The sequence below is a fragment of the Rhopalosiphum maidis genome, chromosome 1, assembly GCF_003676215.2.
Source record: "Rhopalosiphum maidis isolate BTI-1 chromosome 1, ASM367621v3, whole genome shotgun sequence".
Classification (NCBI taxonomy): Eukaryota; Metazoa; Arthropoda; class Insecta; order Hemiptera; family Aphididae; genus Rhopalosiphum; species Rhopalosiphum maidis.
The window spans coordinates 41994394-42016988 of record NC_040877.1 but is presented as its reverse complement, the minus strand read 5'-3'; the positions used below and the strand labels follow the sequence as shown (position 1 = coordinate 42016988).

The following is a 22595-nucleotide window of genomic DNA, read 5'->3' as shown; positions in this document are numbered from 1 at the left end:
ATATTGTATTAGAAAGTCGTTTTTATTTACTGTAGTAATCAAATATGACATATTATGTATGATTACACTTATGAGTCATCAGAGCTCAGGTTTCAAAATACTAAATAGATAATAATATAATGTGATACAGTTCCGTATAAATAGATAAGTCTTTATAAATTATAATAAATGACCAAACCAAAGTTGAAAATCGATAATTACTAACCATTAACTCTTATCTATTGAATAAAATATCTATTGCATGCTTATAATCTTAGTATCTTACAATTAATAATAGTGTGAGAAAATATCAGTCCATTATTTTAGCATTAAATAATTCAAAGTCGATCTTCATGATTTTTTTTTTTAGGAAAAGTAGGTACTTCAAGAAATATTTAAAAACAACTCCTTAAAGTACAAGCATTATAAGGTTTATTTTTACTAGTAATTACGAATTTGTACAATAATAGGGCTTAGATATAATAATAATAATTACTAGCAAATTATTTTTTAACTTTATGATAAGGTTTTTTCCATTGTCACCTACCTATACGTGAAAAAGTCGTAGGTGTATTATAGGGATGAGTATATAGTATACCGTATACACAGTACTTTGTGCCTATAATGTAGTAAAACTCACGATTTTTAGTAATACATAGACATATAGTCAATAGACTCTAAGCTATTTGTAGAATAATAATAATATAACACATTAATTCCTATCTCAGTGGATAATACTTTCAGTGAATAATTTTTATGTAACCCGTCTATTAAAATTATAGACCATAATACCATATGGTATTGATTATTTAGTAGATTATATAAACAACATACTTTTATGCAGTCCCCGTGGCCCTAACTTGAACTACCTTTTTTATTTTTTCTTGCTGTGGCTGTTGCCTGTTTAATTAATTATCCATATAAGCATATATATATATATATATATATATATATATGTATAATAATTATTATTTAATTTTTGTTTTTACATCCGTACAATTATATATTTCCACGAATGAACGATATTGTTTCGAAAACTTTTTATGGAATTTACTCGTGTAAAACGAATCTTGTCAATTAATTGAAAAATTTAAAATATACTATTTTAAATTGTAAATTTTAGTCATTAACTCATTATTAACAACCGATTTATAAATGAATTGGGCGTTTAACGTTCTCGGTCAACGCGAACATGAATGAAAACATTTTTATTTTGTATGCATATGTTATACACACTGCCTAAATGTGTCACTACCTAATTGATTCAATTACGCGAATAATACACGTCATATGTAACAAATATCAAATGAGTATTATTTAATTTTTTAGCATCTGTTCATCTTATTCAATAACCAATACAACATTTTAGTTTTCCTAGACAACAACTAACCATTACGATTTTAGTTTTGATAGATAAAATAAAAAAAGGTGAGATCATGAACCAAATATGAAGGAAATCTAGTAAAAGGCCGAATTAATTTATTGCAGAAACCAAAGATGTGGAATACTTATATACGGGTTATATTGGTTATACACAATAAATTATACTCGTATAGTTATATTTTTCTTCATTTTACCCTCGATAATGTTATTTATAATGCACTGGATTGTATTTCGTGAATTTTTTTAATAATATAAATAAAAATTGATAAATTAAATTTTGTAACAGAAATGGTTGTTGATATTTTCAGTAAATATTACGGGCTCCAGTGATCGGACATTACCTACAATCACAACCCTTCCGGTTATATTCCAGCCACTGTGCACATATAACATACATTATTTAGACAATTATATATTATATACCTGCAGCTAGGTGCTCAATAAGTGTAGAAACTATTGCTGTATGCATATTTTAATACCTATAATAGGTACATGAAGCAATTACAAATAATAATATACTGTTGTATATTTAAAATGTAAAATATTCAATAACTTCATTAATTATATCATATCGTTATCAATCCCAATTATTAGTCATTAAAGACCGTTTCCAAAGTTATTGAACACTCTGTATAATATACTCACCATATATAATATATATATATGTCGATATTGCCTATTATCTTATTGATATACTCGGTGATTCACCAAGGCTTTCCAGTCCCACTTTTTCATTAACTATGAGTTTATTCAAATGCTGATTCTCGTAATTTTTTTGACGTATAGGTAAAGTAGATATTTAAAAATAAACACCTCTTTATACCATATTTTTAAATACTTGAATTCTACATATCTTATGAGGAATGTCTTGACTCTTGAACAGTAACTATACTAACTAGAAGTATATATAGTATAGATGCTATAGTACCATATATCCCAAGGGCGGATACAAGGGAGGACAATGGGAGAAATTGCCCCCCTGTTCATAAAAAAAAAGTATTATATATTCCAACAAAGTTTTTTTTTTGAAATAGATGATGACCTTTTTTTAGTTGATAACTAACGAATTCCTCCCTCCTCTGAAATATAATTAATATTTTTATACATATATATATATATTATTCATTGACGGAATATAATTTTTTATAATACTAAAATGATTTATTTCAGTATACAATAAGTATCGATAAATTTCAATATATTATTATAATATAGTAATACAGTACCTGGAATATTACACATTATATTACAGTATATAAAGCCACTAACCAGTATAGGTAATAATTATGTTATGTACATATATACATAATTTAGTATCTATTTCCGCTGAATCATTAATAGACTTTAAAGTATTATTAGCTATTAAAATGCAGCATCTCTGCATAATATATAAATTTACCTATATAATATGCGCGAAATAAATGGCGATTTTTATTATCTACATTTATTATCAAAAATAATGAATTAATTTTATGCGAATGACTTATATGAATTTATTATATACCATATTATCTTCCATAATTTACAAACATTATTTCGTATATAGAAATAGAAATTTAGGTACGTTATTTCGAGTTAAATTCATAATGTAAATTTCAGCACTTTTCAATCAAGTATTTATATCAGTCCGTTTTAGTACCTAATCTATTTTAAGTATTATATAATATTATATTGCCTATATAATTAATAATTACTGTATACATTTTACAGTCGTAATTTTTGAAACAGTTAAAAAAAAATAAGAGTACCTGGATTATCAAATACTAGAGATTTTCATCAAATACTATAATAGATAATTATTATTAGTATTTTTTAGATATGAAATAATTTCAAAATATTTTCGCTTTTTAAATTATGTTTTTTGCTTGTTAACGTTTTTATTTTTTAAATCTTTTCAAAAAATACTGAACAACTAAGGAATTGTAGGCAATGCAATGTTATGTACAATGTACAAGATATAATGAGATATAATAAGCTGTTCTAACTTATAAAATATCAAAAGTATGTATACATTCAACATTTAATTTAATTTTTTTTTTTCGAAAAAGCCGTGACTACGTTGTTTGACCATGCATTATTGTACATTTGTATACTGATAAGATATTGTTATTTTATCAAGTATTCAAGCTGCATAAAAAAATTCTGTACAGAAATCTGCCTCAACGAATAAAACTTTCAGTTTTTTAATGTACTTATAACTTTCACTGAAGGCATTAATCTGTAAACCTTCACATCTATATCCTACAAAGTGAACAAAATAAGATAAACCCTATACAGAATAGTCATCAAGATTCTGCATCCTATAATAGTATGATTATTGAACTATTTTCCATAAGAGACTAATTGTACTAGAGAGTAGAGGTTTTCAAATTATAGAAACATAATAAATAAAACTCATGTAGTCATATACTAATTATTATAGACTTATAGCCCATATTATGTTACTTCTATTAATGGTTTTATTTTTGTTTTTTATCAATTTAGAATCTGTCGAAATCAACTAAAAAATGTTTATGATAGATAACTCTATTGTGCTATTTTAAAATTATAACCGAAGCTCTGCATGTCAACGTTAACGATAAATACTATATGTCTATGTATATAATATAATATATATTAATATATTATATGATATAGACTTTACACACAGTTTAACAGTTATATCTTATATTTATATTTAAAAAATATTTTTATCGACTAATTTTGAATTTTGAATTTATACAACTATACGTCTATACTATATACCACATAGGCAGATAGGCTTTATCAATATATATAACTATTAACTACTTATTTAATATGTTATAATATAATATATGCTATAATATGCTATATAACATTATTCACAGAACGTCAGAATCGTGGGTTATATTGTCGGGTTGTACTGCGATTGTTTCTCTGTTGACTCTGCCAAACCATTTAATGCAGGACTAATTATTATAAGTTCCTCTCTTTAATTAGTATAATCTATTTCGTCGCTACTGCTGTTAAAAGTCCGGCGTTAAAACGATCTGCATTGAATCGGTCATGCTGTCACGGTGGGGTTTTTGATGGAAATTAGTTAAACCTACCAAATAATTGAGAAAATACTTACAATATCATAAATACAATATGAAAAACATAAGCCATTCAATTGAAATCGCCACATGGTATTCCATGGTTACGACAAACATTTCAGAAGAACGTTGTTTAAAAATTAAACGAAATTGTTGAGCAGGCAAAAATTAATTATGAGAACGTTTAATAGATAAATATACATATTAGAAACAGACAATTTTATACAACATAACAGTTTTTTTATGATTTTATAATTAATACTTAGTTATAAATATATAATTATCAATCGACTAAATTACAATTATAATGACTGTAAAATCGTAGAAAGTCCAATAAAGGTTCGGTTTGGTTTGATAAGTTATTAATTGTTATATTCTAAAATAAATATAAATAATAGGTATAATAATTATATTGGAGACAAAAATCGATAACATTTATTGAGAGTAGAAAGTAGAATTATAATATCATAATACACATCATATTATGAATTCTGAATATTGTGTTTGTATAATAAATATTAATATTAAATTTAGTATAGTTATTATTGAACAAATTTTGCGTTTATCGCAATATGTTTATTTATTCGTACGGATGTAGCATTGTAGCCGTCGATATAGTCTCATATTTTCTAGGAATGGGTAAACGTTTTAAAAATAATCGATGAAAACAATTTATTACTGATGGTACTTGGTAAATTCGTCATGAAATCAATAAATATTTCAACACTTTTTTATAGAAATAAAAGTAGGTACTGTAATTATATTTAGTGGGATACCAATAGTTCAATAGTTGGTATAATTTTAGATTCTGAGTGGAGCGATAAATGTATTGATTTTATTATTATGTTTTTTTTTGTGTTTGAGTACACGAAAGTTGTCGATGTGACGATGTATATATTTACAATAAAATTTTTCATCGATTAAAAATTATTTACTATGCAGAAGTGCTTGAACATTTTATAAAATACTTCTCATTAGCTGTTTATTTCTCAATTAAAAAATATTTATAATAATTGTGAAAATTAGTAAATTATTTTGTAGTTGAACATTTATAAAAATGGTTGTTGTTAGTACCAAAGATTTAAACATTTAATACAAGGTTCTTTATAATTTGTTCAACTTATATGTGAAAAATACCGGAAGGTGATGGAAAGCCAAATTAATTTTTTACGAGTATTTCAAGTTGAATTCGAATACTTACGATATTCGATATTCATCCGTAAAATAATTAGGTATATCTCCTCAAATAATTTTTGAAATTTTATGGTATCTCAAAAAATAAAATAAGAATAGATACTTAAAATTTTCACCGAATGTTAATGTTATCATTTTCATTATACGATAACATTTTCAAGATTGTTTAATTGTTTTTGAATTTTTATAAGCATGAAAAATTTTCATATTTTTTTAGTTTTTTTTTTATATATGTCGATTAAACATTATTCGCTGGGTAGAAATGCTTGAAATTTCATACAAGATCCCGCAAAAGATATTCTTATATCTTTATAAAAATATTAAAAATACATAGACACAAATAATTTTTACATACATTTGAAGTTAGAATTTTGACGAAATCCGTCAAGACCGTTTTCGCTGAGGATTGTTTTTCGTATAGAGTAATATATGTCATTGAATTTAAATTGAACAGACCGATAATAGTGACTCACTCCGAACGACCGCACCTAATTTACGACTGAGCGGTACTCGCCTACCGTTTTAGATAATAATATTTAGGTGTATTTTAAGTACGTCAAATTTACTTTTATTATTTTTCACTCTTACACTTTTTAAAAAAATATATAAAAATAGGCACCCACATAGAATAAAATTACGATGGATGGGACTGGTGGGAAGGGAATCATAATCAATTTCCATTTGTATTATGTTACTATTTCTATTTTGTAGTACCTACCTATCTAACTATATATAATACAAAACATAGTATATTATGCGTTATAATAAGTTATACGTAAGTTAAAACTTTAAAGGTATATAATATTATTAATATGTATATCGTATAACTTATTAAATAGGTGAATAATATAATATCCACTTAGGTTAAGGCGACCTTTATTTATATGAATAGTTATATGAACGAATACACTTTTCACAAATTTAAGCCCGAACTTGAATCTTATTTAGACAATTTAACCATAACGAATTTAAAAATAATAGCGACAGTAATAGAAATGTATAATAAACTTAGAATAGTAAAAAACTATGAATAAGTGTCATAATCAACTTAAACCTCAATTTTTCTTGTACTTTAACTGTTAAAATGTCTTAAAGTTCAAGACGTTTAAGGATTCTTATACTTCAAAAACAAATCCCTATAAATCCCCAAGTATATATCATGTGTTGGATCATGAATGTAAATTGTAAATAAAAGAATTGTTTAATAATAATTATTGCAATCAATATAAGTATTAGGTAGGTACAATATTTAATTCAATCAAAAACAGCATTATAATATTATCATCGTAAAACAATTTTATTTTCAAAAGTCTTTATAATTTACAATAAATATAAAAATATTTTGGTAAATAAATTTGCTACATGTGTACATTATAAATTTGTCGTTTCCAATATCTCCATCACCCCCCTCACCAATAAAACGGTCCAGCCTCCAAATGACGCCCTTGATTTATAGCGCGTGAATATGGACATACGGTATGTATGTATAGTGAGATGTTTGTGATGTGATTAGAATCTAGTGGCATTTCTATAGAGCGGAAAAAATACTTACATAATATTATTCTATAGGATTACTGAAAGGTCATGACTCTGGATTAAAGGGTATGTGCAATCCGAAGGACACCCAAAGGGCCAAATACAAAAGCCAAAAGGACATTTTCAATTCTATATAGGTACATACAAATGATTTAGAAATATTTATCTATAGTAAGTTAAATCAAATAAGCCTTAAGGTATTCTATAATAAATATAATTTGTTTAAAAATAATTTTCTAGATTTCGGTAAATGATTTATCATCATAGAAATAAACAATTTAACGGTTTACAGGAGAAGCTGATCTTTGGTAAATTAATATTAAATATACAATAGAATCCATCACGGCTACACCAATGTGTCTGATTGGTGGTGATTACTGATCAGATAATAAGTCATTAACGCGTGATCATAATATGAATGATGGACTTCAGATCTTGCCATCTTGGCTATAATTTGATGACCCGCCGACAAATTATAATATATTAATAGCCAAAGTCGCCAAGATGATTGTATAATAAAGTAATTTAATAACGATCAGTGGACACTATTATTTAGTATTTAAATACACGGTTTTTTTATTTATGTTGATAACAAAATAATAATAATTATTATTATAATTGACGATCGAATGAGATAAATTCGTTTTACGGCATCCCAAGTCACGGCGTTTGAAGTACAGTATAAATCAAACAATTAACCACGATCTGAGCATAGAATGAATTACTCATTGAAACGTACCGTAACAACAATTATTGTCACCGTATGTACGTACACGTATGGTTACAGTATCTCATAAATCGTAACATTAATCAACAATAAACGATTCGCTTTATTAGTACGCATAAAACAATTCGTGGCAATCGAAAAAAACCGGCATAAAATAGCAAGTCGTTTTGTAAAATATACAGTTTTAGATCTCTAAACATCGCGATTTCGTCGATTCCGTTGACTTAGGCGTGCTCTGTAAAGCGCAAATATCGAATAACGTGATAATATTTTGTATTTAACGCGCTTCGACGTACGTGACGGCGTACATAGCTGAGGTACACAAGTACCCCTACGGTGTAAGTATTTCCTGTGGACGACCGACGGCGTTCCCTACGTGTGCACGACGAATGTTAATAATATTATAATAAAAGGGTCCCCCTCGGTCGTCGCCACGTCTGCACACAATACGACACGATGTGTAGGCATACCGTAATAATACATTATATCATTATCGTTTTGTACGCGAAGGACGTCGACGTGTACGCAGCGACTCGAACAGGGAAAACAGAATGATAATTTATTTATTATGTTTAAAAAAAATCTCCATCGCGGAAAACCGGTCGCCGTCACTCGCCCGGAAGTCTCGCAATGTGCGACGCGGACAATAGCGGTGTGCCAAAGACGTAATGTCGTTTCCTAATCATTCCTATAATGTGTGCCTAACAGTAATCGCGTACTGGAAACGCGCGGGCGACTTTGGCGGGCCGCCTTGATCACTGCCGAGTGGCGAGTGCCGCCGGTCGGTCTTGCGGAGAAAACCGTGCGCGAGTGGGAAGGAAAAAAAACGTATTTGGAAATCCGAGGGGTTCGACGACGGTCGCGGGGAGGGGTTCGGGAGGAAATGCGCGCGCGGGACCGACCGTCGTCGTCGGCGGCGCGTTAGGGCGTAGACCCTGCGAAACGACTACCGAACGGAGCCGGATCGGGACAGGCGGCAGCACCGTTGCGCGACAGCCGAACGGGACCGGGCGAGCACCGGGGGCGGCGGCGGCGGCGGCCGGCGAGAGCAGCGCCTCCGAGCACCGGGACCGCAGCCACGGCACGGCAGTCAGGCAGTCAGCAGCAGCAGCAGCAGCGCAGCGCCCCCGACTCCCGAGCCCGTCGTAATGATTTTCTAAAATGGCGTCACGCACACCGACGTCCGACACCGCCGCTGACGCGACAATTGACATTTCCGGCAACGTCCGCTCGTAGCGCGTTGCACAACGCGTACCGCCGCCGCCGACGGTCCGTCGTCTCCGCTGCCGCCGACCGGTTACTGGTTAGATTAACGCACAGACTCGTTCGTCTCCGCCGCCGCCGCCGCCGCCGTCTTGTTGTTGTTGTTGTTGATGTTAATTGTTTTTTTTTTTTTTTTTTTTTTTTTGCGTTCAATTTTAATCTCTCAAATTTATTATTTGCGTCGTCTCGTTTCCCCTCCGAATTTTTGCCGTCGACAATTTCGCCGGTTGTCGTCCCGTTCGTTTCCCTACCACTACACCACGAACGACGACGGCGACGACGATACGACGAGCGATCGCACGGTTATCTCGCGCCCGCAACTTCCGCGGTCGGACCGACGTTTACGCGCGCCCGTTTCCGATCGATAAACCAGTCTCGTGCGTGTGTGTCGTCGCCCGCCTCCGTTCGTCCGTGTCTCTCACGCCGTCGTTTTGCCGATGACCGCGCCGGTGTTATCGCGGTCGTCGTCCCGGTAGACAACAGCCGTCACTCCGCTGCTTCCAGGTGTGCAGCTTCCAAGTCCCTTCGCCGTCGTCCAACACAAGCCATGGGTGAGTCGACTCGTCTCTCGTCCCGGCCGTTTTTTTTTTTCCCCCGCGGACCACGCGCCGTCGGTCCGTAGTAGTGCCTGTTCGTTTGACGTCTCACTCTCCTCGGGTACTGCTGATCGTCCGTTCGGACCCGTTGTAACACCTGTCAGTAATGGTTCAGATTGCTGGACGATTGCTTCTCGGTTTGATTGTCTCATCTGCACGGTACCTCGCTGTGCACACTGTTCGTCCGTGGTCATACACGAGTTGTTTGCTCGAGTGCCTACCGCGAGTGTTTAAATGTACCTAGTATTTTTTTGTTTTCTTAATATCACATTCACAAATGCATATCAACTGTGTGGTCGCGTACAGCGATTATCTCGTTTGTGACTTGGTTGTTCCATTAGGATTAGGCTATCTGAACGGGCAAATGGTAATGTTTTTTTTTACACCTAAAAGTACTTTTTTAGATAACTACATAAATTTACTATGAATTGATAATTTGATTATATTAGGCACCTACCCGTGTGTTGATTTTGACTTTATACGATGCAATCAAACTGATTAGGTATTAAAAATAGTGTATCATAAATAACGATAACTTAGCATAGTAATGCAATAGAATGGGTTATCTATACAATATCTAACTATAGAACTAAAATATGCTAATATGTTATATATTATATATTTTTTTGTAATTCTCAGGTGCCCCCGAGCTTGATAATTGGTTGATTTACTCTAGTATTAAAGCTAAGAACACAAAATTAGCTCTGCTGAGTAGACATTTTTTATGTTTTATATTTATAATAATTATACGATAGATAAACACACTATGCAGGTTCAGCATCCTCTTATTTAAAGACCATTGTAATATGTTTTATTGCAGAATTGCATCATTTTCTTGAGTGGGTTGTCAAGATAGGTACACAAATAAACATTGACAGTCTGTCGTATGCAATTATTGCCCTTTTAATCATAGCACAAGTATTATATTATTTTAATCTAGCATATTTACTTAGTCGTGTGCAGTATAATAACTTTTAATGTAGAAAAAAAAAACAGTTTTTACGCGGACCATAGTATAAACTTAAAAAGCCAGTTATAGGTAGTGTTATTAATCAATGAGTACCTACCTAGATATTCTAAACATACATTTTTTTTTGTACTTGATCAACAATAATTATAACAATAGAGGTAGTTAGATTATTATTTCAGAATAAAGTACATTTAAAATATAACCTATTATATAAAAAAATATTATAATTAGATAATATTATATTTATAACAATCAAACCAACTAGTTGATGTTTTTCCTCTTTGTGATTATTATACACTGGTACTATTGATGGATTACTGTGACCTTAATGCTAAGTGGTAAAAGTGATTTGGTTATAAAACCATGATAGATACGTACAGAAAAGAATTAATATAGTCGGCTACCTTGATTACTATTAAGAGTATCTGTATAATATTAAATTTAGGTGTACTTATAAAGACGTCATAATAAATAAATATTTTTTTAGTATTCATAACTTTTCATATTACCGATAAGAAAATTTAAACGTCTTATTCTACTTATCTTTTAGGTGTTTCATAATGTTTTTTTTAATCATGAAGGTAAATTTTATTTTATTTTTTAATTATTTTAGTACTTTTTATTAAATTTTAATCATTTTGTTTATACTATAGCTACATTTTAGATAATTAAGTACTATATGAATAGTTTTGTCTTCTACTAATTATGAGTTAGTAGACACCGTGGAAGTCACATTGCTTGATAAAAAACTAACAAAGTAATGATTTCTAAATATTTTGTTATTTATTTTTAAAAATAGTAGATATTTTTGTACGATGTTTTGAACCCTAGCTTCTAGGTTGCACCTATTTATATTTTTATTGAAACTTATAAAAGTGGATAATTTAATATTTTTGTTCTAAATAAAAACTCAAAACTGGGTAGTACCACTAATGAGTGGCTTCTTCTCTCAAAAGCCTCACATATAATTGCTTTTCTCACATTTGCTTATTATTCTTTGTGTGAATAGATTGTAAATATCTTATAAATAAAATAATTAATAAATATTTTCGTTAGGCACCGGTCAGACTCTATCTGACTTTGGCCACTCTATTAACTATTTGAATGGTTTTGGTTAGAAAATTGATAATATTTTGTTTTCATCCGACGTTAGATATTTTTTAACCGCTTCTTTCTGCCCGATTAACATCGATACTTACTTATTTTGTCTTTAAAATACATATCATTGTAAAGTAAATAATTGAGCAGAGAACTGATAAGAAAATATTTAAAAAAATTAAAACTGTTTGATTTAACTAAATGTACATAATAAAAATTATTTATAGAAATCAAGGTTACATTTTTAAATTAATAATTAGGTAGATAATTCTTAAATATACATTTTAAATTAATAGTAATATTTTTCACTCATCACATAAAAATTTCTACCAGGTAGCAAGTATGATAGATAGGCGACTTATTAAAAAAAATGTTAGTTATGTAATTCATTTATCCTAAATAAAAGAGATTTATTATTCAGAAGAGTTAATGATTGTTTTGTTGTTATACTTACTACCTTCATATCTCGCCTCATATTGTTTGTCAAATATTAACCAGTTGATGTTTGATATATTGATAATATTTATTAGTTTTTTTATATTTTGACAAGAAATAATAAGTGACTGAGATTTAAACTATTATGTTGAATATGATTAATGATAGGTATGTTTTGTTAAAAACATTAAAAATTTGTTTGACTGTATACTATGTTTTGTCTGTTCTGTCAAAATATGATTTTGTATTTAATTACCTGTAGGTAAAATTAAAAACCGTCAGCTATTAGAAACATTATATCTTGGGTGATTTATTGTAGATATTTTGATAGGTACCTAAGGATATTGAAAGTGTTTTACAATTTTATTTTTACTATGTCAATATGGTAAAATCATTGGTGATAGGTTCCCTCGATTCTGTTGATTTTGAATGTTGGGGTAAGCAGTCACAGTTTTAATGAGTTAATTCACTGCGCAAAAGTTTCCTGTATTGTTTAAAAACATCTCATCTAAATATAACAATATATGTGCTATTTATTATAAATTATGCGTGAAAAAAAAACAATTGAGTATGTATTACCTTTAATATTATGTGATTTTACTAAATGTTATACAATATTGTTTTTGTAGTATTTAAATACAGCTAAATACTTTTTACAGAATGTTTCAACTAATTTATAATTTATTTTACAGATAAAAAATGCAGATAGAAATTAATTTTTGGTACATACGTGCATAGGAATAAAGAAAAAGGAAAAATGGCTAGAATGTTGCAAGAAAATGTTGTTACCTATAAAACGCCAGCTTTGGCACATTTATTTCATTCATTCCCACATCTAAATGTCAGTGGTCACCATGTCAACTCGGCATTTGCCCCATGGAGTGAGCTTTATTTGGAAGTAAGTTACATAAGCATATTATGTGTAAATGTAATGATTTTAACGAATTTTATGTTTCAGTCACTTGGCATTCTGGGTTCCATTCCCTCCTTGTGGTTGATAATTACCATGTTTTTATTGTTAATTTATCTTATGACAAGGTGCTGTGATCGAAAACCTCGACCCAGGCATAGTATTGTTGTGCTCAAATGGACCTTAGCAATTTTTACTGTTTTATCATGGTAATAGTGATTGTATACATTTTTGTTTTGTTTTCTATAAATACTCATTGTGATTGTCTTTATGTAGTGGTGCTGTTGGCGTTAGTTTGTATGGAAATGACGATTTACATAATGGCGTTGTACAATTTCTGACATCAGCTAGAGCTCTGGATGACTTAGTAATTAGTGTTAAAAATCAGGTAAGATTACAATATCAATATTGCAGATTTAATAAATGTTTATGTTTTAATAATGTATTTCTTAGACGTCAGATATTGAAATATTGCTGCAAGTGAACATTCATGACAAACTAACAAATATAGGTGATATTATTGATTCACCAGTTGCTAATTTGACTGCTCGAGCACAAATTGTCACAGCTCTCAGCACTTTAGTAGGCAACGCAGCTTCAACTTTGACAAATATTCGTGGTATCAGTAATTCTTTACAAGGAGTAAATCTGACTCCTTTTGTTGATAATGTTTATTTAATGGAAACAATAAGGTAAGACAATTACAATTTATTGAATGCATAAAAATATATTAATTGTATAATTTAATTTTGTAGATGGCCATTGACAATGGGTGTTCTTAGTATACTATTGGTATTCTGTGTCATACTTTTGTTTGGAGTAGCCAGACATTCTCGCTGTGCTCTTATCATGTATGAATTTAGATAACTTTTTTATACAGTAACTACACTTAAATAATTACTAATTAATCATGTATTTTTTTATTTAATTTCAGGTTTTCTGTTTTTGGGCTGTTTGCTGTCATAATATCCTGGCTTACTGCATCTATTTATTTAACTTCTGCAGTCGTAAGCAATACACATTTAAAAAATTATTTTTATTAACTATTATAGTTCTTGCTTAATATTTCTACTATTTTACTGTAGGCATTGGGTGACTTTTGTATGAATCCAAATGAATGGTTGGAACGTGATTGGACTCCATCATCTTTACGTCCAGACACATTATCTTTCTATACAACATGTGAAGGTAGTAATAATCCAACTGGTAGCACACGGACCAACCCATTTAGTATGGCTATACGCCAAGCATCAACTTCAGTAGACGCAACTAATTACCAGCTCGATATTGTAACACGCCTTGCTACAACTTTATATCCCCCCTCTACTACTAGAGAAGATATGCCATTATTATTACAAAAAATGAGAATGGATGTTGAAAATGCTGCTAGAATGGTCTCGGCTTTACCTGCTTCACTTGAATGTCGACAAATACACGTACAGTACAATCGAGCTTTACACGCCACATGTGATCTTGCCTGTAAGTTATTATTTATTTATTTATCAAAAAGAAAAACATTCAAATTTTAAATTTAAATATTTATTTCCAATTTGAAATTGTAGATTTGGATTGGCATTAATGTTATTGGCCAGTGTAGTATCTGGGATATTCTTTACAATTTTGGTGTGGCTAGATTCTCATACCTGGATATACATAAGAAAGAAGTATGTTTCTAAAAATTATATTTAAAGGCGCTTACTGACAATAGTATGAGAAGTGTTAAATGTATTTGTTAGTTAATTAAAGACGAGGCTCATAAGAATTCATATTATATTATGTTCTATGAATCTCAAATAACACAAATCATAATCTAATCAATATTGATCTTTTGATTTGAAAACGCATTTTGCTACACTTGCTTAACGAAATACTTTTGTCTGTATGCGCCTTAATAGAATTTACTTCATATCAATTAATTTTAATTGTGTTAATTTTTAGGCAAGACTATGCAAAAGCAGAAGAAAGAGATCCTTTCCTGGGACGACCAGGATCCACAGCAAGCAGTTCACAATCTCATGGACATCAGATGTCTACACTTACACGAAACCAAGGGTCGTACTACTACCCGTTGTTTATTTCGCATCCGACGCCTGCTCAGCACGCTCAAAACCGCCCAGCATGACTGTTTGTGTTTTTGTTTGATTATTTTGGTATCTTATTATTTTTTCATGTATTCTGTTTTCAAAGTAAAATGGACAGTTTACAAAAAAAAAAAAAAAACCTATCATAAACATTTGACAAAATTAGTACACAGTACACACTTTCGGAATTAAAATTTACATCCACCAAGAATAGTATTTTCAATTTCATCTTTCTTGTGTTTAATAAATAACCATATTTTCTTCTGCAGTTTTTTTAGAAATTTAATTTTATTGCTAGCTTCAATAATTTAATTATCTATATCTATTTTATTGATTTAATTATTTCCAGCAATAATTGACATTCAATCTTCTTACTTCTTCCACTGTAGAAACAAAAACAAAGTAATATCAAATTTAAATTAGTCTTTTAATATGGCTGTTTTATATTTTGTACTATTGCATGATTGTGTATAATATTGATGCTTTCTGTAATACAATTATTTAAATTAATAAGCTATATTATGTTTTAAGAAAATTAATTGCATGATTTATTTGTAGTATTAAATTGTTCTAACTCTATGTTTAATATGTCGCAGGTATGTTTATGTTGTATTAATGGAATAAATAGCTTAGCTTTACATATTATAAAAAAACAATATAACACATAAACACTATAAAACACACTTCAGTAATAGATTCATATTATATTTTAAATATGGAATATTAAGGTTTAGTAAAATGTACTACAGATAAGTGAAGAGTTCTAAAAAAAGTGATTACAATTAATAAGTTACATATAAAAACTTGTTTGTTTATGAAAATAACAATTTATATTTTTATAATTTTATTTTTCTCGACTTTTTCAATTTTTAAACTTGATTAATCAAAAATCTTCGGCAAGGCTTTTGTTAATTCATGCTTTTTATTTTATTAAATAAACTATAATTTAAAAATTGCTTTAGACTATTATCTATTCTTCTTCTCCTGTATGCTAATTTTTTTTTTATTTACAATTTTCCTGACCTTCAGTTAATATATATTTTAAACAATTAAAATGATGAAGAAAACTTATGTAGTAAATAATAATTATTAAATATAAAATAAGATTAAAAAAGATGTATTGCTTTGCATGTAATAATTTCTTTTTTTGTATATAAATACACTTTTTTATGAACATACTGTTTTAGTTAAATGTAAATTAATAGAGTAATGTAATATACATTTTGTTAGCTTTGCTATCATTGTTAATTATGTAGGATATATCAAATACTACATTTCATTATTTATGTATTTGTAGTTTTAATGAATATACTAACTGTATTACTTGTTTAATTTTTAGACCACGAGACGAATATGGAATGGGTAGCGGTATAGCAACGTTAAATGGTCGTAATGGTGGTTACATGCATGAAGGCGGTCCATCAAAAGTTGGGCCACAATATGCTACTTTAAACCGTAAATTCCGCACACTTGAACATCCAGGTGCACGTGGTGCACCTCATCCTCCACCATCATTCCGCGGTGTACCTACCTATTCCAATACTTTAGGGTACAATCGCAAACCTAATCAGTCAAATGATCGTCAATACTCTACATTAAGCCGTAAATGCAAAACATTAGAATCTTCAGATTTCTACTGAGATGAATCGACCTCTGCCGATCAAACACAAATATCGACTATAAGCGGCAGTTCACTGTCAACATTTGCAAGACCAACACCTATACCTGACACTTCCTATCAGATAACAGAGTTGTAATGGTTTAGCAAGTATTAACAATTATTTTGTATGGCCTTTTAATGTTATGCTATCATTTTGAATTTGAGCACAGATTATTGAAAATTTACAAACATTTGGGGAGGATGGACATTAAGCATTACATGTCATCGGTTTTTAAGTTTAAATGGTTTTATAGTTTTTTAAGGTCGTGTATGTTATATTTTATATTTTTAACTTTTTAAATATTTGTTGAATTGTTTTTATTATTATGATCTTGGGTTAATTAAAAACTTCACAAATTAATCTTTTTTATTAGCTTTACGTTTGCTTCACGTATTTTGCATTTTAATATCTTTGGGTTTAGTAACATTTATATAATTTATGACGGTATACCTTAACCCACTTTTTGTTTCTTTCTCTTTTATAGAAGTGTAATGCTTAATATGTTCGGTTTTCTTTGAATGATAATAATGACATTGGAATTTTTAAATGCTTAATAGTCTATCCTGAACCACAGTCTAGTCAATGATAACTGGCTCGTTTTCAATTATGTGTATTTGGCCCACAAAAATTAAAGAAATGTCGTTTAATGTGTTTGGCAGGGGTCGTCCCAAAAAATCCCCAATCAGATGTTTTTTTTTACTAGTTCCTCAGTTTAAGAGATTAAGTAACCTTTATAATTCTTCCTTTTTTTCATATTATGTAAAACAATATTGTTATAGATAATAATAATATGGTTTTGTAAATAAATAATTAGTAACAAACATTTAGTTTTATAAAATAACTGTAATATTCACATGTACACATTGTTTTAATTTTGATTTTAAAGTAACACATAAGCTTAATAATGTTTTCTCATTATTTAAAAATATTCCATGAGCTATTCATTTTATTTCTATTCCAATACTTAGAAACTGCGTTCACAAATTTTGTATCCTTTGTATTATATTTTATAAATTATTATGATATTTTTTTTTCATTTTTAGAGTATAAAAATATGTTATTAATAGGTGTTTTATTAAAAATTATTAAAATCATAGTTTTTTTTAAAAAAAAAAAGTTACTAACAAGGTTCCACTCAGAATGATAACTTTCTATGTATTTAAATTAATATTTATTATTTTTATTTGGTTATCAATTTTAAAATTGTAAAAAAACCTCATGCGTTCTTTAAAATGCATATTCCTATACTAACAAATCAATTGGCACCAATCCAATCATTCCACTAATTATTATTGTCAAGAAATATTGTGACAAATATTTTTAAAATTAATAAATGTAAATATCCAAATCAAACATTATCTATTATCCCAATTGTATGGTTGATATTGAGCTGTGTACCTATGTATATGGTGCCAAATCACCTCCCAATATACATGGATTTACATTTTCGTTTAGGTATAGTTTATTTTTTTTTCCACATAAATTTAAACGTTATTAGTAATTTAACATTATATCTTAATGGCTCTTTATAATTTGAATTTTTAAATTTGTTGTCAATTAATATTGGTTTATTTTAAAATTGTTTTCAATGTTTACCTCATCGAAGCTCATAAAAAAAAAAAAGATGTGTACCAAAACGAATGAAGCACAATGTTAACGCATTTTGTACTTTTATACCACTGCTCCTATTCAATTTGAGGTTGTAATTATTTTTTTTTTCTTAACTTGATAACATTTTAGACATGTATAACATTTACCTAAGACTGAACGAGACTGTTAATTTGTTTTTTTTTTTAGTTTTACGTTATAATTTGTATTCAAAATTTCAATATTTCTCGTTATGGTCATACACTCTACATACAAATTTAAATAATTTATTAATCCTCTAGTACAAAAATTAATTATTATTAATATTCTGTGTAACTAAATTTTTTTTTATTATTATTATTATACCTTGTTCAACCTTGACAAATTTTTGTATGTTCATATAATTTAGCGATAAAAGAAATGAATAATTAAAAACAACAATTATACATAGTATAAGTTTTTTGATTTATTTTTATGTACTTCTATGCAGGCAAATAAAGGACTATCGTTTATTAATTTGTGACATCAAATTTAATAATCTCAAACATAATATGTTCTATTGGTCAGCACAAAAATTGATGACAATTTGTTTTCAAATGCAGAGTACAGAATTTTTAATTGATTTTGTTATAAAGAATGCCTGGGTACTCAGTATCTAATATTATGTTGATATCCTTTTTTGTCAATACTGAAATAAAATAAATGTTAAAATTGAATTTTTAAATTATGTTGGTAGGTTCCTTCTAAAAAGAAATATCTTCATATTATGTTTTATTTGACTTTCTTAAAATTAGTAAGCCTTTGTTGTAAGCATACGCACAATTTTGGTTCAGGACTTGGTCACTTAAGTATGTTCAACCCTCCCAGTTTTTAAATCAGCACCTTTATGATTTTATAACATACATAGTTACCTATCTAGTTTTTATTTTACTAAATTAATATTATATAATAAAAACTACAAACCCATTATTAAATGAGCAGGTGTGAGGGTTGAGAGTAAGAAGTTTCTCATAGTATAATCTAAGATCTGAATTCGTAAGACAACTTGTTTATTTAAAACAATAGTGACTTTTGAAGAATTGAGAATTATTGAAACATAATACAAATAAAATGGGTCATAATGATATAATATGTGTCCTTTGTAATGTATATAAAATATTAATGTATAAACTGTATAGTGTATAGTATTTTTTTGAAGAGTAATACAATATTGTACACAATTACCTGTTGATGTGCATTTTAAAATAAATGGTTTGCTAAGTTGCAGGAAACACGCTAAACAGTTTCAGGAATATCAAAATATTATCTATAATGAACAGTTACGTGGAATAACGTAAGTTAAGTTATACATTTTCAACAGGGGATATATATGTATTAATTATTACCCAATTCACAAAATTTCAATCGTCCAATATCTGACCAAATTTTAAATGCGAAGTTTGTAGTTATCTAATACTTCACAAATTCACAATTAAAACCAAAAACCAAAAAGCAATAATAAAAATAAAAATAAATATAATTGCAGGTATTATTATGACACGCATAGGTAGTTATATTCGTATTATTATTATTATTATGTACCTATACCTTCATTCGGCTACGTAGTATTGCTATAACCAAGTTCAGCGCGTGATATTTTGTTTTTCCCCTCTCGTCGGCGCGACTCGTGAACTGGTCCAAACACCTGACACTATGTACCTATACTATTAACGGCGGCCATAAAAATAATAATAGTAATAGTAGAAAAAAAAAAAAGTCGAATTCAAAATGAAAATTAGGCATATGCACACCACGACGACGTGCATACTACACTACGGCATGTTTGCATTCGCGCTGAACATGTTTTACATAAAGTTGTACATTTTTATTTGTGTTTTATTGTTTACCGTAGTGCTACCGTTACCGTCTGCCAAGTAAGAGTTTTGACGTATTTTTTCGCTGTTTTTTTTTTTAATTCGTCCACGTTACGCATATTATTGTTAATAAAAAATTATACAATTATATAAGCGATACCTACACAGCACAATAAAAATACACTATCGCACTATTATTATTCGCACCAACTTCCAGAGTTAAGCACTGTTGCGAATTTCGACGTCCGACTTGCAGTAATACATTTTTTCTTTACGGAAAATCATGTAAAGCTTCTGAGTTTAATAGTTTATCTATATAAACGGTCCGAATGGTCGACAATATTGCGGGTCGTGAAGTGAAAACGTGCACCGTCGTCGTGATGGGTTTGAGAGTTTCCCGAGTGCGTCCCGAAATTACCCTTAGTCGGTTTTTCGAGTGCGTTCCGAGAAAAAAAAAGTCATATTTTGAAGTAGGTAACCTGAGTGCGTCCACATTTATTTAGAGTTGGTTATAACCAGGGTGGATCACAAGGAGGTAAACTGGCTTATATCCCAAAAAAAATTTGGTTATTATTATTTATTCGATTATCTTGGCTTTCAACCATTTTTTAAAATGTTGCGGGCGGGTGTACTAATATTTTATAATGTTTATAATTTAATATTTTTATTTTATTTATTTATTTTTGGTTGATTTTTTAATGTTATAATTTTCATATAATCCAGTGATTGTGTCCTAATAATCTAATTTAGTTTGGTATTTTCTTATATTATCTTCAATGAATTTAAGTTTTTCCTCATGGCCAGGTCTAATTATTTTAGATAGGTATTTGGTACCTATAGATTAGATGTTTCTATTCGTTTGCGTTTATTTTACTTTTTAATATTTTTAAGCAAGTAATGTTATTCAATAATTGTACCTTAGCACATTCTTACGGAATATATGGACTATTTAGCCTATAGTGCATGCAAAATATGCAAACTAACATAAAATAATATTATAGTACCTATAGGTACGTTTTATAGCGATTACGGATGCACTTGCCACTTTGGAATTATTAGGATATACAAATATTATTAGTAATATCATGGTGAACACATTTGGACGATGAAAAAGGTACGATATAGAAAACGGGACACATTCAGGTGATGTCTGTAAGTTTATAGTGTTTACACCATTAAACCTACCTAGCTAAGTATCTAGATAATATTTAATCATAATTATTACAGTATTACACGTTATCGCGTGTCCAGGTGTACTGTTGGATATTTGAATAAGTTAAGTTAGGCGCTTATTCATACTTACCGGGGCCCAAACTATTACACTTAGCTATGATGTAACACATAATATTTTAATATATTTATAGATACCTACATAGAAAAATATTTATTTATTTTCATAGGTTATCATTATTATTATATATCGGAGGAGGCTTCAAACATATATTTTAGTATTTTAAAAATCCAATGATTATTAGGTTTATATTTAAATTAGGCACATCAATAATTTTAAAATTGACACATTTTATAATCTGTATGTATGACTATGCCTATATTCCATACCCACATCAATAGTACTAAACTCATACCTACTTACGCGTTTTTTTCCCTTTCTAGCAGTTTTGTCATAAAATGTATTATTTATCATGCATTTTAAGAGCTGAAGACTAAAATAGGTAGATAAAAACATATTAAGATATTATATAGGTCATAGGAGTAGGTATAGGACACGGGAACTCGGTAATGAATATAGTCGTTAGTTGTTAAATTATATTATTGTATTAGTATAACAATGTTTATTTTTTGGCCACCGTTTTCTTTTGTTTAATCAAATAGAAATGCAGCCGGACAGGGTTATCGTTAACGATGTGTCGTTTATTACGCATTGACGCAAATGAAATGAATATGTAGGTTCTCGGTTAATTTCGCTTTTCTATTATTATATTTTGCATAATCTGTGCACGAAAAATACATATGCATTTTTATTATTTGTTCTCGATATTTCAACGTACCTATATATATTATTAGTGTTATGTTTGACAAATGACAGAAAACATTATGACTTATGAATACCAATAATATTATATGTGTAGTGTAAGTACCAACTATAGTGTGAACTACCTACCTACAACATTTTTTGTCAAAACCAAATTTCTTGTTTCTTAATTATAAAACTAGGCAAACGCTCTTGATATTCGGTGTTTATGTAATAGATTCTGAGCGATGAACGAATTAGCATTGATTAATAAATGGTATTCGTCTTACAATG

General features: G+C 29.4%; 2 protein-coding genes across 4 annotated transcripts in view; both read left to right on the top strand.

Annotated features, from left to right (window-relative positions):
• Positions 1-9015: 9015 nt before the first annotated feature.
• Positions 9016-19115, top strand: LOC113560851 (protein tweety-like). The gene is made up of 11 exons (XM_026966958.1): positions 9016-9689; positions 12930-13135; positions 13196-13356; positions 13424-13535; positions 13601-13839; positions 13903-13998; positions 14082-14154; positions 14233-14630; positions 14710-14811; positions 15086-15199; positions 16568-19115. The coding sequence occupies exons 2-11, from the start codon at positions 12995-12997 to the stop codon at positions 16866-16868; spliced, it is 1737 nt and encodes a 578-aa protein (XP_026822759.1). The 5' UTR covers positions 9016-9689; positions 12930-12994; the 3' UTR covers positions 16869-19115.
• A 1165-nt stretch (positions 19116-20280) lies between these two features.
• The window catches only part of LOC113548190 (gamma-aminobutyric acid receptor subunit rho-3-like), a 15876-nt gene continuing 13561 nt past the window's right edge, over positions 20281-22595 (top strand). For all 3 annotated transcript variants that reach the window (XM_026948933.1, XM_026948934.1, XM_026948935.1), the window contains exon 1: positions 20281-20389. In XM_026948933.1, the coding sequence (XP_026804734.1) occupies positions 20295-20389 (95 nt within the window). In that variant the 5' untranslated portion in view covers positions 20281-20294. The remainder of the gene's footprint in view (positions 20390-22595) is intronic.

Excerpts from the sequence above, each read along its gene's own strand:
- LOC113560851 (XM_026966958.1), top strand. The coding sequence starts at position 12,995 with ATGGCTAGAATGTTGCAAGAAAATGTTGTTACCTATAAAACGCCAGCT. Across the intron at positions 13,840-13,902 it reads TATTTAATGGAAACAATAAG|ATGGCCATTGACAATGGGTG; the intron begins GTAAGACAATTA and ends TTAATTTTGTAG. Across the intron at positions 15,200-16,567 it reads ACACTTACACGAAACCAAGG|ACCACGAGACGAATATGGAA; the intron begins GTCGTACTACTA and ends TTTAATTTTTAG.